The sequence below is a fragment of the Apteryx rowi genome, unplaced genomic scaffold (genome assembly GCF_003343035.1).
Source record: "Apteryx rowi isolate R43461 unplaced genomic scaffold, aptRow1 scaffold_47, whole genome shotgun sequence".
Lineage (NCBI taxonomy): Eukaryota > Metazoa > Chordata > Aves > Apterygiformes > Apterygidae > Apteryx > Apteryx rowi.
The window spans coordinates 3,406,502-3,433,066 of record NW_020450727.1 but is presented as its reverse complement, the minus strand read 5'-3'; the positions used below and the strand labels follow the sequence as shown (position 1 = coordinate 3,433,066).

The window sequence follows — 26,565 nt, the reverse complement described above, 5'->3', positions numbered from 1 at the left end:
CAGAAATCAGAAAAGAGCAAATACAGCATCTACTTTTAAAAAGGGATGGGAGAGAGGAAAGCAAAGATGGTTAAGGAGTTATTGACCGCTTATGCTCCCTTCAGTTCCTTGAGGACAGCATAACAAATAAATCAAACCTTTTATAGATGCTCAGAAGATAATAAGGAAATAAGTAAAGAATTTTTTAAAAAAACAAATGGTGTCAAATCAACCTAATTTTCTTTTGTGATAGTGTAACAGTTTTTTGGGGTTGGTGAGAAGAGCATGATGTTATCTACCTTGATTTAAATAAGGCTTTGATGCTGTTTGAAATGACATTCTCATAAGCAGTCTAGGAAACTGCCACCTATTTTGAAGTGGCTGCAAAAGTGGTTAGAACACTGTATGCAGAGAGCAGCTTGTAATGGCCCATAGTCACCATGTATTTAGTGGTTATTCCCAGAGGTGTCCATCTCGGGCCACGCACAATTCATTAGTGACTAGACTGAAGACAAGATATGCTTGTGAAATCTGAAAGCACCACCAAACTGAGAGGGATGGTAAGCACAATGGTAGATAAGACTAGAAATTGAAACGAACTTGAGAAATTTCAGAAATGGTCTGAAAGAAAAATAAGACAATTTGTTAAAGACCAATGTATAGCTCTATTCATCAGGAATAACTAACTCTTTGAAATCAGGTGGAAGAACTACTGGACAATCAGCAATTCTGCAGAACAGTATCTGGGTGTTACAGAAGACCGTGATTCTCATTGTGAGTCCATGACAGTATGAAAAGGCAAGTATTATACTGGGGAATGGGACTGTAAGCGGAGTTGACTTGTGACTTCATCCTTTCCCTTTCTGTGGCACCTAGTAAGACCTCTGATGAAGTATTATACCTAGTGGAGGTTTTCTCTCCTCCWCAGACATGTTGTTTAACTGAATAGTTTGGAGAAGAGGAAAGGGACTGGTCAGAGGGGGAAAAAGGAGGTTGTAAATTGAGCAGCTGGGATGAGGGCAGGGAGGAGGAAARGAGGAACTGCGAACATGGGGACCTCAGAGTCTCTCAGCTTTATGCAGAAGGATTTGTGGAACTATTTCTGAAGTATTCCCTATCTCCTCTGTGGTGATGTGGGGCTAGGAGTTGTGTGTGTGCTGCTTTGAAGTAGTTTGTGTATCAGCAGTGATCCATCCATCCACCACAGCTTGTGAGGCCCTCGAATGTATCTGGCATGGCACACTCTGAATGAATACATTCTCTTAACTTAATATCCCTCTTTATGTTTTTCTTCTACATTTTCAGGTGAGGTTGGATAGTGTGGTATAATCCTTCCTACTTAGCTTTGCTAAATACTCYTAGCACAATAGTTTCCATATGTTTCCAAGTACAGTCATTTGCTTTCATTGCATGAGCTGAAATGAGAATGGACTGGGCAGGTACACCAACAGATGGGAATTGTTAAATCCCAAGAAATATATAAACACACACACACACACTTTTTTTAAAGTTTTTTAAAGGCACGGTTTTGTGATGTACCAAGTATTCGTGAGTCATATTCAGCCAGAGGACAAGTCCAGCAGACTTGCAGCAGGATTACAGCTGATCCTCAAAGCCAAGAACCAGTTTTGCTTTAGAGATCAGTGTTTGAGATCTTTCCCCCAGGTGTATTCCACAGAAGCAACTAGGCAAAGACAGTGTGTTATACTTGCATCTCCTGCGAGGACCATCAGGAGTCACTAAACAGAGAAAATAAATACTTGGGTTGGTCTGCTGCACAATTTTGGCTTGTGCTTGCAAGCAGGTGTTTGGAAAGCTCTCTTGGGAAAAGACAACTGTGCATACCTCGTGCTACTGTATGAAGCCCACTGCAGGAAGACGCTAACAGATGCGTTTCTAAGCCCTGCTTTGCTTTGGGTGCCAATTCCCTGTTTACTTTGTCTTTCAGCTTGCTGCCAAGCTTGTATTAGTATAAATACAAAGCTGTTTGGTGTCACAGTGTCCATTCCCCTTTTCACYAGACATTTGTCCAAAGTTTTACCCTGTGGGCAATTGCTCCAAGAGGGAAAAAAGTAAAGTGGTCTTTTTGCTTTTACACTGAAGCCATTCACATTTGCTCAGAGCTGCCATAAGCAGCTGGGTGCCAGCTGCAACTCTCTGGATAATACATTTCTCCTTGTAACAAAACAGGGAAGCCATTTTCCCTGCTGTCTTGTAAAGGCATCAAGTCAAGTTAAACAAAAGGCAGGTCCCTCATAGCTATTGTCCCGAGACTGTACTCATTCAATCCAGGCTTAGTTTTGAGGTAGAGAAGAAAAGCAAATAAAAAAGGAGTAGGCAGAGAAATGAGTGAGAAACTCACTGGGGCTGAGGTCTGACTCACTTTGTTGCAGATGGGTTGCAGCTGATCACCCTGGGTAGCTGAGTCCAGGGAGATTTCACATATTTAGTATTTATACCCAGAGACTGGCAATCTGTAAAATGAAAATAGCCGATTAATCACAAGCATCTTTTGGCAAGCATTTATAAGCAAAGATCTTCAAGTCTTAATCCAGGCTAACAAAGTCCCAGTGTCCCCAGATGGAGTTCATTAATCAAATCTGATGACTATCTACAAGGGAGCTCTGTGCAGACTTGCAAGGGAAAAGGAAATGGCGATTAAAGTTTGTTTCAGAAATGATTAGCCAGTTTTCCTTTSAGTGTTGGAAATAGCTGAGGGAATTTGGCAGCATGGGGGTGTGACAGGGGAATGTTTGGGTTTATTGTTTGTGTATTTCAGCAAGAGAGTTATAAGACCCCACTTATGCCAGGTTGAGAGCTAATGCACAGGAAGATCACAGATGGAGTTTCATGGTCTCATTAGTTTCACTCAGACTTCATAAGGGAACAGAATGCTGTACCTGGGCCAGGCATGCTAACCTTCCCGCAAAGCAGAGCAGAGGTTCCTAGTCGATGCCCAATTTATGTCTCTGTGGGTAACATTTGCAATTAAGGCTCTAGCTATGAGAGCTTGGACCAAAGCCTGGGACTCAGTTTTTGTGTCAAATCTAGAATTCTGGGAGGACTGTGAAAGGTTTTGTGTCCATACTTTGTGCCAGCAGTCAGGGCTGGGCTTTTACTCCCTAACTCTGGCATAAAATAGTTAAAAATAAAATGTTTATTGATTATGATGCTTTGAAAAAAATGCTTTGCTGCTGGTGTGTGAAAGGCCACTGCTGATGAAGTTGATCAATTCTTGTTACTCCTTACTTTCTGGTACGTGTCTGTGTACATCTCGTTTTACACCTAGACTGCAAGTTCTCTATGTCAGGCATCAGTTGGGATGCGGGATTGTACGACTGCTAGCCCAATGGGCTTTTAGTCTGTGACAAGCTCTTCTAGGGACTAAGATAACCTCAGTAATAATAATAATAGTAATAATAGGCAGACCTGATTGCCTTGGTTGATTAATCTGAAATCGCCTTAGAGGCAGATTCAGCAAGCCAATGCACAACTCTCTCCTGGAGCTGCGGACAGCTTTTCCCGTATTCCCATAACATGTTCCTCACATTGCCAAGCTGCTCTGTTCCTTTATATGCAAAGTGCTGTGAAGAGAGAATCCCTCAATTAGCAACATCCCCAAAGCAGGGTGATGTGGGATGGGGGGGAAATGGGATTTTGTCTCCAGGCACGGCTCGATTTAAAAAAAAAAAAAAAAAAAAAAAAGGAAGTGTGCGTGTTGGTAAGGTCAGTGATCTGGTACAAGGTTTTTGATGCGTTTATATGAGATTTACTCTTTTGCTCCAACCAGGCATACCAATATCACCACTTTCCAGCCCGTTTTCAGAACAATTAAAGATAATAATGTGTTTTTTGAAATACACTGAGAATAAAAGGAACACTAGTAATGATATTGTCAAAGGATACAGGGAAGGTAATAGAGAACAAGAAGTAGCATTCAGTACATGCAGTGAAGTATGTGCTAGTCTCTATAACACCCTGCTGCTGATTTAATATCCAACAGTTACCAAGAAATACGTGAAAAAAAATCTATATTTGGACACTTTTAAATCAGCAGGCTTCAGTTCTATCCAAGAGCCTGGATATGATTTGGCTGAGTCTCTCGGTTAATGCTGTGAGAAAGCTGCTGTTGTGCCAATATGTTAAAAATAAATAAATAAAAATCTGGGTTGGGGGGGGGGGTGTCCCTGGGCTGAAGGCAGCTTACCCGGCACGTCCGTGGGGCCCGGGGCCCCTTCCCCCTTCCCGGCGGTTACGGCCCGCGCAGCCCCAACGGTCATGAGGCCGCGCGTGACCCGCACGCGGGGGAGGGGRCCCGCGCCCGGCCGCCCACCCCCACCGCCCCTCCCCGTCCCTTTGTCTCGCCCCGCCTGCGCCGCGGCCGGCCGCGAGGTGGCGCTGCCCCCCCCCAGCCGCGCCCCCTCTCCCGCGGAACGCGCGGCGCCGCCGCCGAGTACCCGGGGGACGCGGCAAGGCGGGTTTCCGGCCGGAGCCTTGAGCGCGGCGCACAGCCTCCCGGAACGAGCGAGATGGCGCGGAGCGGCGGCAAGGTGAGGGAGGGAGGCAGGAGGACCGGYGGGGTCTTCCAGCATCCCGTCAGCCTCTGGGCCGCCTCCGCTCGCCGCGCAGAGGGGCTGCCGCAGGGGCGGCCTTTGCGACGGGCCTCGGCGAGGCGGGGGACGGGGGGAGAGCCCCCGTGTAACGGCCGCGGTGGCGCCTCGCGGCGGGCYGCCGCGGGTGGGTGTCCGTCCGTCCGTCCGTCTGTCCCGGGCTCGGCAGAGCGCCCGGGGCGGGGGGCGACGCGCGGCTCAGGCCGCCGCGCGGGCCTCGTTCCGCCGCCGGTTCTGGGGGCCGCGTGGCGCAGTTCGGTGTCTTCGCAGCCCCCCCCTGCGCCAGGAGCTTCGGCCGCTCCTCGAGTTTATTCTGTTAGCGCGTTTCCGTAGGGTGAAAGTGGCCGGTCCGCTGGTGTMCACCTCAGGGAACTGTTTTACCACTGTTAGTTTGTCTGTAGTGCAGTCAGCGTGGGGTTGCAGCTTGTCTGGAAACACCCAGGCTTGCCTTAAGTGAGCAAATGTGGGTTTTAGTAACAAACAGCACAAGAACCATAGCCACAAAACCCATCTAAGAAACTGAATAATTCCCTGGCCATTAACCTCTCCTAATCTCTGAGTTGCCTACTGGTACAAAGCTAGCAAACTCAAAGTGACTTCAGTTTTTCTGTCTTAGGTGCACTTTTGACTGCAGTGCAGATATAGTTATTGCTCTTGCTGAAATCATGGTAGAAATAGTTTTGCTTTGTACCAAACATAGTTTGGTATGTTTAAGGAATCCTGCTGGCAAAAGCTGTATTAAAAGCTCTTCTGATACAGAGTAGTTTAATATCTGCTCAACATTGGTTTTGTCTGTTTTGCAGACTAAAATGCTGTTGTAGTTGTATCCCAGTTAGCTTTATTATAACTAGCCTCAGCACTGAGAGGTTGGAGATAAGGACAGGCGCTTTTAGGCATCACCCTTATCAGTACTTGAACAAAGTAGGTTAATGTTAGTTCAGGTGTGACAACGTTGTCCTACAGTCACTCATGCTGGGTGTCTTACAAATGTACCTTAGTGTACAGCACCTGAAAATGGCAGTAGTGGATGCTCAAAGAGGGGATGCACAGAGGTTAATAACAGATGAAGAGACCTATAGAGGAGGATCACAGAAACCTTTGTGGCCAAGCGCCCTGCTCCTGTCTTGAAGCAGGGTTCTATACAGCTGAACAGGCACAGGACTACGAGTTTGCTGTCTTTCAGGAGAGCATGTTAGCAGCTGATGCTTGATAATTTTCTCTCAAGCACAACGGTTGCTCTTCATTCCTGCACCTGCTGTTTCTTTGTGCTCATCCTGCCAACTGTAAAGAGCATTTTACCCCTTTTGGGCAATAGGATTAAATCAGCTACCAACCATTGTGTGTGTTGAGGCAGGATGGTGACAAGCAGAGGAGGGCCTGCAGTTACTGAGGCTTTTGGAGAACCTTGTCACTGCCATTCCTTGGGCTGGCAGGGGAGCGGTAACAAGGCTCTTGTGACAACCTCATGCAGCCACAGTTACTGGCCTTGTTCCACTCCAAGGCTCTGTGCAGACCTGGCTGCCTCAGAGACATGAATTCCCAGCTCCCAGGCAATCCACCAGTGAAGGGTGAATGAGGAGCAGAGCGCTGGGAGTGAAGGATGTCTTGTGGAGTTCTTTTACACAGCCCTTTTTCTCACTCTCTTCTTCCCCTGCCCTTTTCTGGGAATGGATGTACTATGTATGTGGAGGAAGGCAGTTAAACCTATGGCTAGGTGTACCTGTGTACCTAGGAGAGGTACAAAATGTATTCTGGAAAGAGGAGGAAGATGAGAAAATAGGTTGGCAACTGCTGATACAGAGCATTAGACATCTATCCTGGGCAAACAGTTCCTACTTGATATTTAAAAAAAAAAAAAAATCCTGTCTATCTGGAGACAAAAGAATCAGAGTTTTTTGCTTACAGGTATTTAAAAATGTGCTTGGAACTATTTGTGGGCCCATGCAAAATTGATTAGACCAAATCTTATAATCTTTTCTTTGTGTTCATCCCTTTGCTGCCTTTAAGATGTACATTGTTGTGGCATGTGCTGATAAGCGCCCTTATGTAGGCCCTGGAGCAAAGCATGTGTGTGAGATTCTGTATGGATCTGCCTCACCATCATGTTACTGTGTGAAAGAGGGAGCATTACTGACTATGGTAGGTGCTGCCAAGTGCACAGAGTAAAAAGGCAAAACAGGCAGTTTCTCTTTACTCATGTTTATTTTATGTGCCAACTGTGTGTGGGTTTTTTTGCAGGTACTAAACTGTTGGAAATTTGTTCTTCAATTTTTTTTTTTTTTTTGTATACTCTTTTCATAAAAAGTCACTTATGGAAAATGACCATTTCATCTCTCTTACCTCACTTTCTCAGAAGTCTCCAAAAATATAAGGAGAAAATGTTCACCTTAGCCAGCCTAAATGAGACTTCTTAAAAGAGTTTGGCAGGGGTTGGCTAAGATACTCTCATCCTACCTGGAAATCTTCAATAGAGGGACTGCCTTAAACAGTTGTGATGGCTCAGGAGCTACTCTAAAAAGAGTAGATCTTGGTAACAGCTATCAAGACATACTGTCATAAAAATTGTAGCAGAAGAGTTAAGCAAAGTACTTTTTGTACTCAGGTTAATTAAGTAATATTTAATGTGCAGCACCTGAAGGTATCCAGGGACCAGGCACTGTTTGTGCATTCCTCATTCCATTACCTAACAAATGTTGACAACACATCAGATGGTGAAATGCTGTACTGCTCTGCCATTAAGTTTGTCTCATAACAGTAATTTAATAAGTCTCTTTATTTCCTTTATTCCTATTGGTTTTAGAAGACTTGCACTACTTGAAATAGCTTTGCAGTATTATTTGAATGGAAAAGCAAAAGATCACTTTGATTTCCAGTTGAGGATCTCAGAATACTTTTTAAAAAAAGTAAATTTTTACTGCATTCTGGAAGAGAAATGTAGCTGAGTCAAATGCAGTAAGTCCTCAGAAAAGCAGACTATAAAGCTTGTTTCTCTTAGTCTTCTGTTTTAATGCCCCCATCATTCTGGCAGCTTCGCTTTAGACAATTGGATATATTTTGTATTTTAAAACAAGGTGACCGTCTCCAAACTAAAAAATATCTAACTTTCCTCTATTCTGGCAAACCTTTTTTTTTTTTTTTTTTTTTTTGTGGGCAGTGTAATTTAAGTTACTTGCTGTCCACAAGAAAAGATGTTGATGTGTGTTTTAAAAATTGGTTTAGTCGGTGACTACAAATGTGAACTGGCTTTTTGTCACTTGCAGTGGCAAGGCAAAACTTTGCCTTCTGCCTGGATGATGCAATTATTGAGGTTAACCAAGATAAGCAGAGTCTATGAAAAAATTTAGAGGAACTTAACAAAGCTAGTTGAATGGACAATACATTGCAGATAATATTCATTATTAATAAATGCTGAATAAGAGAAAACGGAGGAAACAGTTTGATTTTTATTCACATCCTGGTTTGTAAATCAATCGAGGGAAAGACTTAGGCGTTGTTGTTTATAGATCAGTTAAAGCAATGATCAGAAATGAAAATTCCTATGCTAGCTTGTGGCGTTTAAGTCCCTAAATTAAAATGGGATTTCATGCTCCAAGTCATTAAGAGCGTAGCTCATTCTACAGACACTGGGGCTCACTGCAGAGGCGCCCCTGGTAGCAGTGGTTGTTCTGGCTTTGCCGCTGGAAGCCATAGTAGTACAGCCAGTCTTACGTTCCCGAGTTAGACCAAGCAGTGACCTATTGGCCCTTTTACATTCTTATTCAATATTGTGTCTCCTTTTTAGGCAGCCATAGTGCTGTGTCTGGATGTGGGGTTTGCAATGGGCAATGCTGCTCCTGGTGAGGAGTCTCCGCTTGAACAAGCCAAGAAGGTTATGACAAAGTTTTTGCAGCGACAGGTACTTGTGACTTTACATGTGATTAAAAAAATGTTAAAAATGAAAAGGAAACATTTACATTCGTGAAGTATTTTTTCCTCATTTCTTAATAATTGAAGTAAATGAGAAATGAGTAAGGAGTAGTTTCTTTTCATGCAGGAATAACAGTTCTCTTCGTTTCAGCTGTACTTTGTGGATGAGATCTGGTGCTTCAATTGGTCACTCTTTTTCTTTAGACCAAAAGAAGTTTTTAGGAAAAAAAGAAGTAATTTTTTCTCAAAAACTTTTCAGCATTCTTAAGATTGTCTGTACTGAAGACTCATTTGGAGGAATAAGTCAGCCGGTTTTGTTTGTTGTATCCCAGATATCCTCATGTCAGTCTGTTTAGTTATATCTAAATTAATAAACTCCGTGTGTGATTACATTTCAGTAGGATTACATTTGTGATAGCACTGAAAAAGTAAATCCACTATAACTCACCCTCCATTGCAAAATTGGTTCAGCTTGCTGTCTACCTAACATAGGTACGTATGAATCTACCTGTGTTTTTATTACCTGTTTTGTATTTTCCTTTTTTCCAGGTTTTTGCTGAGAGTAAAGATGAAGTCGCTGTAGTTTTGTTTGGCACAGATGGTACTAGGAATGACCTTGCTAGTGGGGATCAATATCAAAACATTACAGTACATAGATTGCTGATGCTGCCAGATTTTGATTTGCTGGAGGATATTCAAAATGTGATTCAACCAGGCTCTGAGCAAGCAGACTGTATCCTTTTTGTTGTAGAACACCTCTTAAACTGATTCAGCTCCAGAGAAGACAGGAAGTAGTGTTGTGAAATGGGCCCAGAATCGCCACTGAAGTTGTAACTGCAGTCAAAGTTCAGCTAATTTGGTGTTGTAAATTGTGTTCAAAACCAGATTAGCTGCTTTTTGACATTCTTATAAGGTAGCAGATGGAGTCTTGGCCTCAGGGAATTGTTGCTCTTATGAAGTGTTCTATTAATTAAAGAGAAAAAAGATAGCAATAATACAATTGTAGGCCTCAAATAAGGTATGTCTGTTAAATACAGTGTTGCAGAACTTAGTGCATGCTTTTTCATTAAATAAACATGTTATTTACAAAATATGTCATGTGTCAGCAGAAGTATTAGAAGTCAGACAAAGCAGAATACACTTGAGGTTTATCAGATTGGTTTCATTATGGAGTATTTCTAACATTGTCAAGTATCACTTATTAATTTGAATTGTTTATTCTGTTGTTAGCTATATGGGATGAAGAGTTAAAATAAGGCTATCTGAAGAGCGTTCCTTTGCATGTTTCACTTAAAAAATGTTCTGGTTTACCTTGTTGTCTTCCCTCTTTCTGGGAAGAAATCAACTTTTTTTTTTCCCCCAAAAAAAGTTAATTGCTGCCTCTTCTGTCAGAGGGAGCTGTTTCAGAGAAGCCTACAGCCAGTCAATTGTATCTTACCAGGAGTAAAGTCATTCTGTCTTTGAGTGAACAAGTTTGAGCACAGTGATAAAAATGTGTTCGCATTGAAAATTATTCTGAGAAAAAAATTATCAAGAGATGTCAGGTGCAGATATCTTAAAGGGAAATTAACATGAGCAAATGATATTCTGTAGTAAAAATACAAGTAAATTTTATTTGTGGATATCAAATAAGGTTGTAACTGTAAAAATTAGATTATTCTTTCATTGGGCTTCAGCTTCCTCAAGGCTGTCATGGACAGTTAAAGGATCGGGTCCTGAAACAGTCTTTTTACTTTTCCATCGAATAAATGGGAAAAAGATCCTAAGACAGGCAAACTATTTAGGGACTTCTTGCACAGTAGATATTTAAAGAATGCTCTGTTCAAAAATTGTTTGTTTGTTAAACCTAAATACATGTATGCCTATGTCTGAGGGTGTGAGAACAGAAGATTATGTCACTTTGTGACATGATTCATGTTTTAAATGAGATTTTTCTTTAATTTACTCAGTTCTGGATGCAATTATTGTATGCATGGACTTGCTTCAGAAGGAAACAATGTAAGTATGTAACCTACAGTCTTTTAAAAAATTCCAAACCCAAGCGTCAGAGCTGATCTGACTTCTTGTCAGTACTGCAGTATTGTGTAAATATGGAAGGTGCTTTAAAAAGAAAAAAAAAAATCACTACAGGATTCTGTCTCTGAAGAGTCCCCAGGAGCAATCTAGCTTTTCCAGATAATTTAAGAGCTTTCTGATTCCACTGAGGGTTTTGCACTAGATACATGAGAATATTAATGCCACTGTACAAGGCATGAAGATATCACTTAAAATACTGTTACATTTCTTGTTATCTGTTCTCAAGAAACATTAATTCAGATGTTAAGAGGTGTCGAAAAGGGATACTAAATTTATCAGAGTAATAGCGTATCTTACAAGTTAAAAAAAAAGCCTAGAAAGTCTGAGTTTCTTCAGCTTCACAAAATAAAGGCTGCTGGAGATAGGTGGTAGTGTGTAAATATATAGGGTGGGGGAGAAAAATATGTAGTAGGAAGAAAACTGTTCAAGCTGAAGGATAATTTTGGCACAAGAACAAGCATTATAAAGTTGTCTGTGAATATACTTAGAATATAAAAATGATGGTTTCTAACAGGTAGTGGACTGGTGCTCTAATAGGAGTGCAGAGCAAGGGAGAGAAGCTTAATTTTTTTTAAGATGAAGATTGAACACTCTTGGAAAGGATTATATGATCTAATTGTGATTACAGAGGACTGAACTCAGTGATGCAAGTTTGTATTTTTATGAATAAAAGCTAATCTGGATGGAAAACTATACCAGTTTAACTGTTAAAACTGAGTTGTGAATTAAAATCACTGGATTTATAGCAGTATAATCTTAAATACCTGTAAAGTATGCACAAACCCTCTGGTATGGGGTTTACTTTCAGTTGAGGTAATACTGTTGAGGAAAAAATCAAGAAAATCACACTTATGCTTGACATTTGCTTTTGTTCTGTAGCTGGCAGAACTTTCTAATCTTGTTGTATTCTAAACTGACTTTACAGTGGGCCTTTCCAGTCAGTAAGTTTAGATTCGATAAGAGCAAAGAGCAAAATTAACTTCTGAAGATAGTCATGGATGAAGTCTTCATATCAAGTTGGAACATTATTTTTAACGTTAATTTCTGAGAGAGAGCTTAGCATATTAAGTAGGCTTTAAAGTCCTTCTTATCCAATGATTCTACTGAATTAGCTTCCTAGAATGGAAAATCCCCAGCAACGCCTATTTAAAATACATTTAACACTTTCACAAGGACAGGTTTACAGCTGGAAAGAAAACATTCAATATAATACATAGCAACCTAACGTATTTCAGTAGCATCAGATCTACATTGGGGAAAACTGAGAGAATGCCACTTGCTTTGATGTAGTTAATTTATACAATCAAAGGACTACATTCCTCAATTTTGGGGGAGAGGTGTATGTAGAGGAAATCCTATAAAAGAAATTAATTTGTCCTAAATAGTATTAGCAATAGCAGAAAGAGCAACTTTTGCCAAATAGGTTTATTTCAATCATATTTAGAATGGCATCTCCTCTTCTTTTATTTATTTTTTGTTACAAGTATAGTACTTTGAGCTTCATTTTTGTGAATATATAAAAAAAGCCTTCTAGATAATATTTTTGAGATATGTGTATGTATACGTACGCGCACACAAGCACACACAAACACACACATAAAATGTTCTTTTGGTATTTTAAGAGGAAAGAAGTACGAGAAGAGACACATTGAACTGTTTACAGACCTTAGCAGTCCTGTCAGTGAGGATCAGCTGGAAATTATCATCGCTAATTTGAAGAAAACTGGAATTTTGCTTCAATTTTTGTAAGTATGGAAGTGGCTGTTAAACGCTGCCATTTTCATAGGGAAATTATTATTCTTTTTTTAATAGCCATCTTAATGGACCTGCTGATGTGGTTGATGTATTGTTTCTATAGAGGTTTAACTATATGTAATATGATTGTTCTAAGTAATTATACAGATATATGGTATTATTATGGTATGGTATTATATGGATTACACAGTGTGTGAGTTCGAGTTAGGAACTAAGTCTCCTTGTTTAAGTAATGTACAAATACACATTAAAATAATGGTTTCTTCTCTAGTTAAGCTTATAGCCAAAGTTTAAAACAGGAGACAAAAGTTGTATACAAGCAGAGAAGCGGGAAACAATGAGGCAGAAATAGCTTGGGAAACAGTGGTCTTGTCACAGCAACGGTCTAGACCTTTCTAGATAAGAGAGATACTGGGAAGAAATAATGAAGTGGTATTGCAAATATTTATACCATAATTCTGGTGTCAAGAGGGAAGTGAGAGGGAAGAGAAGGAAAATAGGTTCGTAGTGATGGGCTTGGTTGGAAGATGGAAGCAGTATCTTAAGCATTATGACCAGAATCCCTTGGTTTTCTTGGTATAGGCATTGATCAAAAAAATCAATAGTGGTATTGGAATCTATATTGCTTGTTGCTGGAGAAAGTTAAACCTTTTGTTTTACTTCTGACCATTTTTAGTACTTATTGCCCGAGTCCAACGTTCTCTAAGGAGCAACATTGTGAACTTGATAAATTTATCAAAGCCATTTGTGCATCCATCTGCAAGATGACTGAGGCATTCTTAGAAAGCATGTTAAACTAATATATAGGCATAGACAGGAGGTTGTGTAAGGGAAAAGGTAGATGGGAATAATCTGGCTGAAAATCCCTTCCCCCCTGAAAGGTGAATTCAGCAGAAATGTCTAATGCCTCTTGATCCTCCACAGAAAGTCTTCTGTGCTTGGGAGAGGCCGAATGTAAAATGTCAGGTTATTCTCATGTTCTGTCTACACAGCGAAAAGAAGGCATGCTTGAAACATGCATTGGCATGTCTCTTCTAGTTTATTTGAGCTATGTTGATAACATCGGCAGTAGAAACACAACACCATGAACCTGAGCGCATGCTGTCAGCCAGAGTACATGTCTTTCAGAGACCTGTTATCTACTCTGATAGCTAGTGCAGTTTAAAGCCCCTGCTGCCTCGTCTCCATACAGGTTTGCACTACCATCACATGTTCACATTGCAGTTTAGTTGTCCTGTGAGACTTCTGATGCATTTTTTCATTTTCTTTGCCTGCAACATAGCAAAGGAAAATCCCTATGGCTAATATAAGCACTAGGGAAATGTTGTTGTTACAGTGTCAACTACGGATTTACACCCTGTCTCCCAGTCTGCATAAACAAATGGTGCTTTGAGAAATACCTATACAAATATACAATTCTTGGGATGCTGGTTAAAAATAATTTCTTGCAAAACCATGTTCTTTTGTTACAACCTGTTCTTCCATCTCTCATGCCCTGATTATTGATTAGATTGTAACTTGTGGCAGATAGTTGGTCTTCCTCCCTGTTGCCAAGGGTGGAGCGCATACCGAGCACTGTGTAGCTTTGGTATGATGAAAGTAATCTAACTTCTGTGAATCAGGAGTCTGAAGCTTTTTGCTCCTATAGTGGCTTTAAAATACAGTTTTCCTATCTGTCAATGGATGTTGCCTCYTAAAAGAGACCAAACACTTTGCAGGAGTTTGATCTCTGATTCTGCTGTATGTGATATTATATTGTGCTCATTGTTAACTCTGCTTATTATATGTTGTTCCACGGATAAAATTTAATAAGGACTAAAGAGGTGAAAGTAAGCTAGATAAAATGTAGGTTGCTTTTTTGACAACATAGTACAATGCTAGAATTCTTTTACTTTGTTGAAATGTGGTAAAAGGTATCATGTGGTTCTTTCAGAACRGGATCAGGCAAAAGAGTTGAAAATCTGCAGGCATTGTCAGGGGAACAGAGTAGAGTCATATGCATCTCYCTCTCCTGTGGTTATTGTACTTAGTTAACTCAATGTTATAATTTGAGGAGCAGTAAAATCATGTTATCTACAAACCCTGGCTAAATTTTTAATTCTGATTCTTAAAATGCAGGAAAATGTCATTTTCAGCCAGAAATTCACTTAGTGTTGTAAGCTATTAAAATCTCATAAAAAGTAACATTTATCCCAGAAATATCTAATAGCCCCACTGCAGAGAAAGACCTGTTTGCTGGCATTTAGAGCTGACCTAGAATCACAGGCCTGGAAAGGCCTTTAACAGGTCATCTAAACCAGTCCTCTGCTGCAGCCCATGTTGGTTCTATGTATATCACTTCTGAACAGGGTTTGTCTAATCTTTTTATAAATGTTTCCAGTGATGGAGACTCTTCCACCTCCTCAGGCAGTCTGTCCCAGAGATCATGGTTTGAACTGCCTTTATCAGTTCTTTGAATATCTCACCTGACTCCTTCGTGATGTAATTTGAGCTCAGGCTTAATATGAAGAACAGATTGTTCCCTTCCTTTCCACAACAGCTTTTATGTAGTTAGTGACTCTCACATCTCTGTCCTGCCCTCTCACTCCCTTCTCTGCAGGCTTTTTGTTCCATCTTTCTTTGTAGGTCTTGTTCTCTGATCAGCATTGTCTTTGCTTCCTAACCCCTTCCAGGAGGTGCACATTTTTACTGAAGTGTGATACTCGGAACTTGTGCAATGCACTAGCCAAGATGTTACTAAAGCTACGTACACCTGAAGGATTACTTCATGTGTTTTGCAAGCTCTACAGCTGTATATACATCTGACTSCAGCTAGATGTCTAAAGAGTGACTCCTGATACAGTTTTGGCTTTGTTTTTAGTTGGTTATTTTAGTTAAGAAGAAAAATAAACTAACTGCGGCTTCTTGTGATCTTAGCCTGCCATTTCCAGTGGATGCTGATGATGGAGGTGGAGGTACAAGTGCTAGTGCCCATTCTCATGTGCACAGAAACTCTTTTGCAAGAAAGGGGATAACTGAGCAGCAGAAGGAAGGCATCCATGTGGTAAAGAAATTGATGCATACTTTGGATGAAGAAGGAGGGCTGGAAGAAATTTATACTTTCAGGTAAAGTTGGCTAATCTTCTTTATCACACTGTAAATTTACTTTCTGATTTCTTCCCCCAAATGATTAAATTTAGTAGTCAGTCACTTGGTTTTCAGTTTCGCTGAAGCAAGTGAATTTTATCACTTACTGTATATTCAGTACCTTTCAAATAGCTTCTTCAGCAGCTTTAGAATAGGTAAGCTTACGGATTTTGGTGGGAAATGAATTTTCTCTTACTTGTGTATCTGTATTTAAAGAAAAAAATGAATTTTCCTTGTATCTTGAGTGTGGGAGCATTTTTGAGGGAATGTTTTTATAAGTGAGATTTTGAAAGTATGTTTTTGAAAGAGTTGGAATATGTGATACGGTGCAGGTAAAAACATTTGCATTTAATGGTAACCTTTGTTTCTTGGTTTCACACTTGTGGCTCACTGGTTTATCAAACTCCCACAGACATTTCGATTAATGTTGTTTCTTGAATCCTGCTCTTTAATCAGAGACTACTGTGTCATTGTGCCAAACAATACACTGTTTTAGCTGTATTCCTAACGGGAGAATTGAAGGATTGTTTTACACTTGATATCTCCCCAGTGAAACAATAAAAATATGTTTGTCTCTGGAAAACTGTTGCTAATGGTATATATGAGACTCTTCCACACAGATGTACCAGTTGAGAAACAAGAAAACTGCATGTGTGCTCCAGAGTAAATCATGTCTTACAAAAGTCTGATTTTTACAGTCATAGTAGTTCCAATCTATAATTATGAAGTGAGTTTTTAGACAACATATTTTCAGGAAGCTTATTAGTTTGTAGCTGTAATGTGATTGTCACATGTAATTTCTAGTTGTATGGGGTCATTAGATGAGAGTGGTACCTGTAGGTTTGCATATTGTTATTCATCATTTTATTTGTGGGGTTTCCTTCCCTCACCCTGCCAAACTGATCTGCTTTGTCTCAGTGGCAAGTTACTGTTATCTGAACGTTCGTGTGAATTGGTGGAGAAACACGTGAGCATCACTGTCTATTTATTCTGTGCTACCCAACAGAGAAGCCTGAGTCTTTTTGCAAAACAGTTTAAAAAAAAAAAAAGAAAAAGCTTTGTTACTGCATCAAGAGACAGAAAAACACAGAAAAAAGACACAGAAAAGCAGTATCTTTCTGGGCCCAGTTATCCTTCAGGATAATCCATATGCATGAAGCTACTATGTGGTTTGGCCCCTTCTTTGTGTTTTCTATCACAGACTCCTGCTACTGTATAGCTATCTTTGTGCCATGGTTTCAGGGGAAATCCAAAATCTTTGGATAAATAGACATTTGGCTAATAGATTAAAGCTTTAGTTGTTTAAGAATATGTGAGGTTTTTAGATGTAGTTAAGGTGCTTATCCAGCTTTAAGAAGTTAGCCTTGCAAAACTGTCATGATAATTTACCAACTCAGACACGCTGTTTTCCTCTTTTCATTATTGCTGCTGGTAATAAAGAAATAATGAAAAAAAGATTTAACTCTCATGAAAATAAATGAGTCATACCAGGAAAGTAAGTGTGATAATTTTTTGTATTGTTTTAGAGTTTGATAATGCCTTCAAGGTACAGGGGGGAGGAACCTTGAGAAGTATTGCCAACAAGGAAGTTGGTATTCTGAAATTTGGACAAGAGGCATTAGACACTTCTGCTGAGTTCACCTTTTGGGGGGGAAGGGATTGGGGAGCAGAGGAGAAGAAACATATTTTTAAAATACCAGTTGAAGTGTGTATTTGCTAGGCATTTAGTGGCTTCGTCCTGTTTGGTAAGAGGGAACATTTTTCTGCAAATAAGAGGAACAAAGGATAGAGTTAAGGAATTGAGCTAGTATGGCATTTCTAGGGATTTGACATTTTTAGGGATTTGATTTTCACATCTCTTCTYGTCTGTATATGTTGCAGTAGTTCTAACAGTGTAGATACATGTTCTTAAATGCATGACCTTAAGCTTTACAAAATAGTATTTAAAATATTAAATTATTTGGTGTTATTTTAAAAAAACTCTGTATTGATGTCTCTCTTACCAGAAAAAGGAATTTTTCCTTCCTTCCTTACCCCAAGAAAAAAAATGAAGTTTAATATTTATCTCCTTATAAAATCCTAGTGCATTTTCTCCTTTCATTATGGTGCTGTTRGAATTTTCAAAAAAAAAATTGCTCATCCGAAGAGAGTGAAAAATTAGAGCAAGTTTAAATTCTGTACTAATGTGTAAAGAGTTGATCTTAATTTCTGCCAGAAGTACTTTCTAATCAAGAGAGGTCCATTTTGTTGTTTACCTTGATATAAGATGGTGAGGTCAGCACTGTTTTACCTTTGCTTCATCATGCAGTAAAGACAACATTTTCTTTGTCCTTTGTCTGCACTAAATTTTATAGCAGAATAGCTAGCATACTCTGTATTAGTCGGAAGCTGTTCTGGGCTGCAAAGATTAAGCCTATTTGATTTCACAATAAGATGTTATAAATCATTTTTATTTCCAACTTTTTAATTTCAGACTCCATTGCTTAAAGTTGTGCAATTGTGTAAATAGTTTTTAAAATAAAACATTAACATTCCCTTTTTTTCTGTTTTATAAAGTTGCAAATGTACTGTTTGGACTAGAAATATTCAAAATAACTTGTTTCATTCTAACAGAGCTATGAAAATAATGAGTTTGTTAGTACCACGTTTTAAAAAAAAATGCCAGAAGTTAATTATCAGACAAACAAAATAATGTTAATTAAAAATAGATTCTTTATTTCTTCACTTCCACTGCAGAAAACATCTCACCATTTAGAGAAGCCTTTTCTAATTTGAGTTGTTCAGCCAGCGACATATCCTAATTGGGTGAGCAGAGATAAATGCAAAATGCTTAATAAGCAATTGTGTAATTTCCCCACAAGACCTGACATACTGTTTTTAAGCCCTAATGTCACGGCATCATAAAGATTAGAAATGGGAATGATTTACTGTGCCACCTCTTTTGTTCATTCTCTTCTTTCTTACAGTGACAAGATTACTCATACAGTTTATTTTCTAATGCTTTATGCAGTCTAAGCTGAAACAGTTGGGCTTCCACATCTCCCAGGAGAGAGTGTATTGCCTGTAATATTTTATTACAGCTCACCAAAGAGTTCATTTCAGTTTTCTCGATTCCTTCATTTAGAGAGAGCCTGGAGCGACTTTCAATGTTTAAGAAAATGGAAAGAAGACCTGTGGCTTGGCCCTGCCAGTTAACTATTGGTTCTAATTTGTCTATAAGGATTGTGGCCTACAAATCTGTAAGTTAATAAAATCATATGTTTTAGTGTACCTGGGCAGCAAGTTAGATGCAGCAGCATTTTTTTTTTCTTAAAGCTCAGAAAATAAAAGATAAAACAACATCCAAAATAATTATGGTAGAGATTTTATATGTGTAGAAGTCAGTACATCTAAAGCTGTGGTTCCCACAGCAACTCTGACTTTACCATATTGTACACATGTGTTAAAGAACTAAAATTCATCATGTACAGAAATAGAAATAATTCCTATCCACAATATGACACTTAATGGTATTGAAGCTGACGAGCCTAATTAAGAATGCTGCACCTGTGTGAAGCTTTCCATTTGGCATCAGTGAAATGCCCACAGTTGAATGAGACTTAATGTTTTTATTAACTTTTAGGCATTGGAGGAATTATGCTTACGTGTGTGTAAAACACTGGCTGTAAATGTTTTACCAGCTTTTGTTGCAAGTCACATCTGTTGTTATTTCAGACTTGGAAAAACATGCATCCTTTCAGCTTGTTCGCTTTGTACTGTTTGACAGAGCTTGCATGCGATCCGTTTCCCTTATAGTTTGCATGGGTCTTTCACGCAGTGCTAGGAGGAAGGAACTGTGTTTAAACACAGAAGTTGTGCAAAATCTCAGTTACTGCATAATTACGAGGCAACCATATAGTGTGGTGGTAATGATGGATCTGGTGAGATGGAGATTATTTGGCTTATTTGAACCTCAAAGTAGGAGTCTAGCCAACAGTGCAAGGTTTCAAGAAGATGTATCACAAAGTTGAAATGCATCTGATTTCTGAAAGATAGGCTTCTTAGTGCTGGAAGAGCTCTCTGATGCCAGCTTTCTGTTTATACTTATTCATAAATATTTTTTTTATTTGATAAGGATATTCTGCCAGGCCTGTGCAAAGCCACAGTAAGAGTCCCTTCCCAGAGGTATTTGCAAACTAAATCAATGAAACTTGGGAGAATGAAAAACAGGAACCAAGCAACTAGCCTGAGGTCATACGACAGTTGAGATTAGACCTAGGAGTAGAGACTTGTGGTATCTACTGCCCTTGTCTGTTCTGTCTTCTCTGTTTTCTGCACAGTTCTCCATTTTTCTTCTCATCTACTAGGTTCACCATCAGTCTCATTTAGGTAGAGAAGAAAAGAAAGTGTTTGTCTTTCCCTGTAGTCTGGCAAAATTCACTTGTTGCTGATATTTATTCCTTCTTTCTCTTCTGGGTCCCATAATATAATTTGTATCTTTATCTACCTTTTGAGGAAGTTGCAGTAACAGGATATTTTTATGTCATAGTATAGTAAGCCTGATGCAAAACTGGGCAAACAAGCTGAATGAACACAGAGTCTTCTCAAATCTTTAATGTATGTTTTAGTGCTTTGTCAAAAATGTGAGTATATAGGGCGGGGAAGTAAAATGCGTAGCAAGCAAGTGCATGTTATCCTGTGACTAAAAACTCACACAGATGATCTAGCCCATGATTTTAATGAATAACTAAGACAAGTATGCAGTTGTTATGGCATAGTTTGAGTGTTTGACAGCTGTCATACAGATGAAACAATGTTCTGAAAGCACTATGGTAGCAGTCAGATGCAAATTTGGGGCTGTCGTTATTAGTCCCTTCTTTGTAAAATAACCCAGCACTGGGTCTAAGTTTGTTTTTGTTTGTTTTGTTTTTTTCATGTTGTGGCAAGCACTCTGGATCCAACTGAAATTTTAAATGTTTCTTTTTTTAAAATTCTGACATAAAGCTTACAGAAGAGAAGGTGAAAAAAACTTGGACAGTCGTAGATGCTAAAACCCTCAGAAAAGACGATGTGCAAAAAGAAACTGTTTACTGCTTAAATGATGATGACGAGACTGAAATTCAGAAAGATGATACTATTCAAGGTATGACTTTGTATGCTCCTTGAAGACAAACCAAAGCTTAATGGCTTGTACTCTTAAATTTTAAAAGTTCTTGCTTTTGCCAGTAATAGRAATAATAATAATACCAGGTGGAACTTGAAGGTACTACAGCTTCCTAAACTGTATTCTCTAGAGGACCTTACCTCAGTTCTCTAGTGAGTAGTGATGTTACCTTTGCTGTTTTCAGCTCTTCAGTTGTGCTGATACATGAATACTTCCATAGTATTGCTTTTTTCTAGGTAAGCAAGTACTCTAGTCTGCAGTTGGGAAGATGAAACCATTAAAGGAAGTGTTAGTGTTCAAGGGACAATTAGCTTTACTGTTTAAATTCCGTGAAAGATTTGATTTAAAGTAGTGGTATGCAGAATACTTAGCATGGTTAAGATAATCTTTTATAACCTTCAGCCTCTCTCTGAGTGGATTAAATTTCTTAGAAGTGGTGAACAGTTCAAAGTTAACCAACGAGACCAAAGATTTGTCTATCAATGGTGTGATACTCAATGTAGTTAAAGAGCTGCTGATGTCTCATGGACTCTTATGGACGTTGTCAGAAATGTCATAGTAAGATAATATTCTGTGCTTGTAGCAGCCTTTCTGAAATTTGCGTTGTTCATTTGCTTTTTGGTTTTCAGGAAAACTTGTATACATATGGGTTCTTCATCCTGGGATTTACCTCTTCCTTCTGCTTACTTCTCACCTGGAGATATAATCCTTAGTCTGTGACAGTATAATGAAGTATGATGTTACAGGGAAGATACTGTAACTTGAGGTGGGGAAATAAGCAGGTGTAATAGATCATATCTCTGAGAAACTAACAGGTTTCTATTCTGTGAAAATATCCCTGTGATGTAAGGCAAGGGAAGTGAAATACAGAAATGTAGAGTAGGCCAGCAGGACCACTTCTGCATACGAGAGCGTTTTAGTTTTCCATTGTATGTGAAGAGGTATCTCACTTACATTGTTAGCACATTTTGTTCTCTGAATCCCTTGTGGTGTCATTTCCTGTACATGATTTGTGGTATGTTTGTGTTGGGTTTTTCTGTTAGTTTGCTTAAATTTAATCTGTGAGCATAACTTTAGGTAAGGTGCGCCATTCCCTTATTTTCTTTCCTGCTGTCTGCAAGAGTAACTATGTTGCAAAAAATGATGAACAAGAAGTGCAACTGCAAAAAATGCATCTGAGGTATGTGGGGGTTTTTTGTTAACAGGGAAAGTAATTTGATAAGCGTGTGTAGAGTGTAGCTGTGGGGCATGCATGCATTGTTAAAATATTCAGAGAGCTAATTTCAGTGTTAGAATTGTAGGCGCATATGCTTACCAGATACTCTTCTCTTGTTCTCCAGGGTTTCGCTATGGGAGTGATATAGTTCCTTTTTCCAAAGTAGATGAAGAGCAAATGAAATACAAAACTGAAGCAAAATGTTTTTCTGTTTTGGGATTCAGCAGGTCCTGTCAGGTATGGTACTGAACTTCTCCACACTCAACTTACTGGGTAGTTACAGAAAACTGATTTTGGTTTAGCTTCACTAAAGTACTGGTGTTGCACTGGGTTCCAGTGACTGGGAATGAGGCACCTGCCATCAGGGATGATTTTTACTTGCTGATTCTAGTAGATATAAACACTGTGTACTCTTGTGACAGAGAAAAGTTCATAAATGTCTGTTGGGCCCTTGATTTAAATGGAGCCACTGATCTCAGATCTCCMCAAAGTGGCTGCAGATGTACTTTACTATCATTTCATCTCAGTAACTCAAATAGTGACACGAGATCTGCAGCTGAAGATGATCTATCTTCTGTTCAGGTTGCGCAGAAACCTTCTTGGGCTTCGTCCAGCCACGTTTGTGTGTTCTTTTCATTTTCTTACAGAAGAAACCCATCAACATTAAAGAAAGCCTGAAAACTATTGCATTCTTCTTTGCATTATTCTCATTTCCATAAGGATTCCGTAAGGATTAGTATATAAACAGTGACTTTCTTCTGGTTTCTACTGTGACAAAAATTAAATGTAGCAAAGAGTTCAGAGTGTAGACGAAAGTAAAATCATTCAAAAGCTATCCATATTTCAACAGATGTCTAGTGTTTGTGAGCATATGCACTTTACCCGTGGGATTAATTTTGGCACCCTTTTACCTGGAAGTTGCAAGAAACTTAAATTGAGGGAGTACCTTAATAAAAGCAACCCAACACACGGTGATTTCTTGCTGGAAAGCTAGTATTTAAACATTAGGAAAACCTAATGCAAAGGCCTAACAACCCTTTCTTCAAGTGGGATATATGAGGAGGAAGTACAGGAATGTGAGTGCCAGTAATTGCTAGAAATGTTAAGCTGCCTCCGCTCTTCCTTCTGCAGGATACTGCACAGGGTGACTGAAAGTTTACTGATCCTGCAGTTCATTGCACCCAGTCCCCTTCACCACGCAAACTGAAGCCTCTAGGGAAATCAAAGGGCAGCTCTGCTCCTGCTGTACTGAGAGCTCCCAGCCCTCCTGTTCTTCTTTGAAATGTCTCACTCACTGGCTGTGCAAAATAGAAACCTTAAAAGGCTTGAGGAATCATTACCTTTGCCAGGAAAAAAAAAAGATAATAGAAAAAGGAAATATCCATGGGAGCTGACTCCCAAATGGATGTAACTCCACATTTTTCTGCTCAGCTGTACATGTGGCACAGAGACCCTTAGGCTAGATATGCCCTTAGACTATTCATGCGCAGTTGACCTAAGYGCATTGGTAACCGAGGAGCCAGGAATTTAAGCTCTTTTTATTAAATGGGAAGCCAGCCTAAATGGGACCTGTAATCTGTTTGCTCCTTGAGGACATCCGGAATTTAAAGCTGTTAAGTAACACAGCAGCCTGTGGACTGAAAGTGGCTATCAAGAAACCGCTTCATTCTTGAGCTTATAATGCCATAAATTGATTAGGGCAGAGATATGTCAGAGACTGCCGAGTTCTGTACCAGAAGCTCGATCCAACCTTTGTATGTCTGAACCTAGGGTTTCAATGGGACGTATTTTTGCAGTTTTCCCACATCTTACTAGCCTGCAGGCTAGTAAGATGCATTCTGCAAGATGTATTTCATCATGCCCTGTGTTCTCTTACACTGGAGGCTGGCTCTTATTTCAACTTGAAGTGTGACCTTCATTGAAATAAGAAACAGTTAAGAGGAAAATGGATGAGAGGCATCATGTTCCTGTAGGTAAGCGGTCTTTTCACTTAGGGATATTTTTTTCCACTGTTGGCCAGGTAGTACAGTGATTTGTGTTCAAGCTGTCTGCATAAAACTAGTTGTAGGAATACATTTTAATTCACATAAATATCCCTTAAAGAATTAACAAATTGTTTGCAATGCAAAATCTTTACAATGTACCAAACATTGTTGCTTTTGATATTTTTTATGATGTACTTCACCTATCTTTGGATTTCATTATAAAAATTACATCTTAAATAATGTGTGCTCTGGTCCTGTAAACAGGAGTGTGAGCAATTATGCCCAATAATAGTTGTGTAGATCTTGATGGAATGAAATTATTCAGGTGTGTTTGCAGGATTAAAACTATATTGTAAAGATAATGGTATCGAGAAGTTTTCCACTACAACTAGAATTTTCCAGACCCATACTTTCCTTATGTTTTGGCTCCTGAATTTTACTGTTTGGAGTCATAATCCTAACACTATTCAAATGTATGTTTTATATTAAATTGTTTCTTGTAAAAACTTTGGAGAAAAGATTATTTATTATTAACTAGAGAAACTGGAGCAGCTCCAAATACATAATTAAAGAAGGAATAGAACCACCTCGTATTATTTGCTCAKTTATTCACATCCCTCAGGAAAGAAGATCAGAGGCCTCTTAAACTTTGATTTTTAATTTATAAGCAATGCCATGTAAATCAAGAAATAATACTTGAAAGTACTATAAAGGAACCATTTTTGGCAAACAAAAAAAGGTGCAGTGATACACACATTTAGATATTTATACTAAACATAAAAATGCCCGAGTTCTTTAAGATCAGTAAAGAATAACTGCAGGTACAGTAATCTGAGTTCAAGAATCATACTGTAATCCATGAAACAGATCTGCTCTGGGGCAAGTTGTCACTGACTTCAGCAGCCTTTTAGTAATGTACACTATCTCCAGGCTACCTGGAGTTTCGTTGTTTAGTAATGTGAAGAGATTTTCTTTAACAAAGAGAAATCAGTACTTTTCTTGCTTTTCCTGTGACRTTTTAACCAATGTTCATAATAGTGTGCAGACTCTCTGTGACAGGTTTTTCACAATTGCAGTGTTGCTCTTGGGTGTGTCTCAGCCTCTAGCTCCAGCTATTCCAGGAAGGCCCCTTAATGAACCTGGGGTGGTTTTTTTGTTTTCTGTTGGTTTTTTTTGGTTTTTTTTTTTTTTTTATGCTGTCCATGAACACAGCTGACAAAACTCTGCTAACAGAAGTGCTCCTTTGCCAGCACAGCTGTGTATACTCAGGTTGCTGTTGAAATAACTTTGTTAACTTGGGATATGACTTTTTTTTCAGCATCTGTTTGGCACATCTTTGCTGGTAAAGTTTAGGTGACTTTCCATGATGACTTTTGAATTACTGCAGTATTACTCAGACTGGTAATGACTGTGATTAGCATTGTCTCTCACTCCCTCCCGTCAATACTGCAGAATATGACTGAATATCTATATTGTATGATAAATTCAAACATGAAAAATATGCAGGAATTGAACCTCTATGCGCAGGAATTAAATTCTGCAGCTTTTTCACATGAATAATATCTTGATTGTTTCATAATTTAATTGGTTCCAGTTACATTAATGACATTTGTTTTAGATCAAGCTAACGTGACCATTTGAATCTGTAGATCCGGAGGCAGTACTACATGGGCAACCAGGTTCTCAAGGTCTTTGCAGCAAAAGATGATGAGGTAAGGTGAACAAAAGTTTAATACTGAAGGTGTTTTGCCATAGAACAGAAAAAAATTGTAGCGGTGCTTGAGATAATTCTTTCAGTGTTAATAAAACAGAAGTATTCTTAATGCAGCTTAGAGAAGTCTTGATCCATTTCCCATCAAGGTCAAAAGGAGTTGGATCAGACTCCAAAGGAGTACCACATCTCATGAATAATGAGAATCTGGTAAATATTATGTATGTGCAAGGGCATAGAGAAGTTGAATTGATACTTAGGTCCGTTCTCACATGGAACAGCAGTTCGCTGCACCACTGTGATATTTAAAATAATTCAGAGGTCTATTCTAAGTATTAGAAGTAAAAACTTCCCAGCAGAGCTCTGTTGTATTCCTTCAGGGGTCCAACTTGCCTGCCTTTCTCTCTGTCTTACAATATTTCTAAGACCTCTTCATGCTTAGTGGAAATTCGCTGTGAAAGGTGTATTTCAACAGACTTTATTGTGAACTTGTATGATTTTGCAGACCTTTTTTTYTTCTTCTTCTTCCTTCCCTCCTTTCTTCTTCCCCTCCCCCAGAATGCAGCAGTTGCTTTTTCTGCCCTTATCCATGCATTGGCTGAGTTGAAAGTAGTGGCCATAGTGCGTTATGCTTTTGATAGAAGATGTAACCCGCAGATTGGCGTAGCCTTTCCGTATATTAAGGATGCATACGAGGTAATATTTCACTCTTACCATTCTTTAGAGACCCTCCTTACTGATGTTTTACAAATACCAATTAATAAATGATCGCAATTGAACCGTATGAATTTGCAGAGTGGTAGAATAGCAGAAGAAATCATTTGGATTTTTTTGAGTGATTTTACAAAATAATAACAGTTCAGAACTGGGAGGTAATAAATACTTTTAAGTAAATTCCCCAGAAAAAAATATATGGAAGAATAATGCAATATGTTTATATTAGTATCCTGTATATTAAAGATTTAAATAATAATTTTTATTTCAATAACATAGTAATAATTTCATTTTGTTATCCTGGAGCTTTTACTTTTTTTTTTTTTTTTTTTTTCTTTTTTTTT

At 39.0% G+C, this 26,565-nt stretch overlaps 1 protein-coding gene across 5 annotated transcripts in view; it reads left to right on the top strand.

Moving 5' to 3' along the window:
• Nucleotides 1–4,451: 4,451 nt before the first annotated feature.
• The window catches only part of XRCC5 (X-ray repair cross complementing 5), a 60,992-nt gene continuing 38,878 nt past the window's right edge, over nucleotides 4,452–26,565 (top strand). For all 5 annotated transcript variants that reach the window (XR_003255526.1, XM_026078029.1, XM_026078027.1 and 2 more), the window contains exons 1-11: nucleotides 4,452–4,529; nucleotides 8,371–8,484; nucleotides 9,045–9,228; nucleotides 10,445–10,493; nucleotides 12,194–12,316; nucleotides 15,243–15,431; nucleotides 18,577–18,691; nucleotides 20,436–20,574; nucleotides 21,936–22,048; nucleotides 25,446–25,508; nucleotides 26,066–26,203. Coding sequence is in view for 4 of the 5 variants with exons in the window: in XM_026078029.1 (XP_025933814.1) it covers nucleotides 4,509–4,529; nucleotides 8,371–8,484; nucleotides 9,045–9,228; nucleotides 10,445–10,493; nucleotides 12,194–12,316; nucleotides 15,243–15,431; nucleotides 18,577–18,691; nucleotides 20,436–20,574; nucleotides 21,936–22,048; nucleotides 25,446–25,508; nucleotides 26,066–26,203 (1,248 nt within the window). In the remaining variant the exon portion in view is untranslated. The remainder of the gene's footprint in view (nucleotides 4,530–8,370; nucleotides 8,485–9,044; nucleotides 9,229–10,444; nucleotides 10,494–12,193; nucleotides 12,317–15,242; nucleotides 15,432–18,576; nucleotides 18,692–20,435; nucleotides 20,575–21,935; nucleotides 22,049–25,445; nucleotides 25,509–26,065; nucleotides 26,204–26,565) is intronic.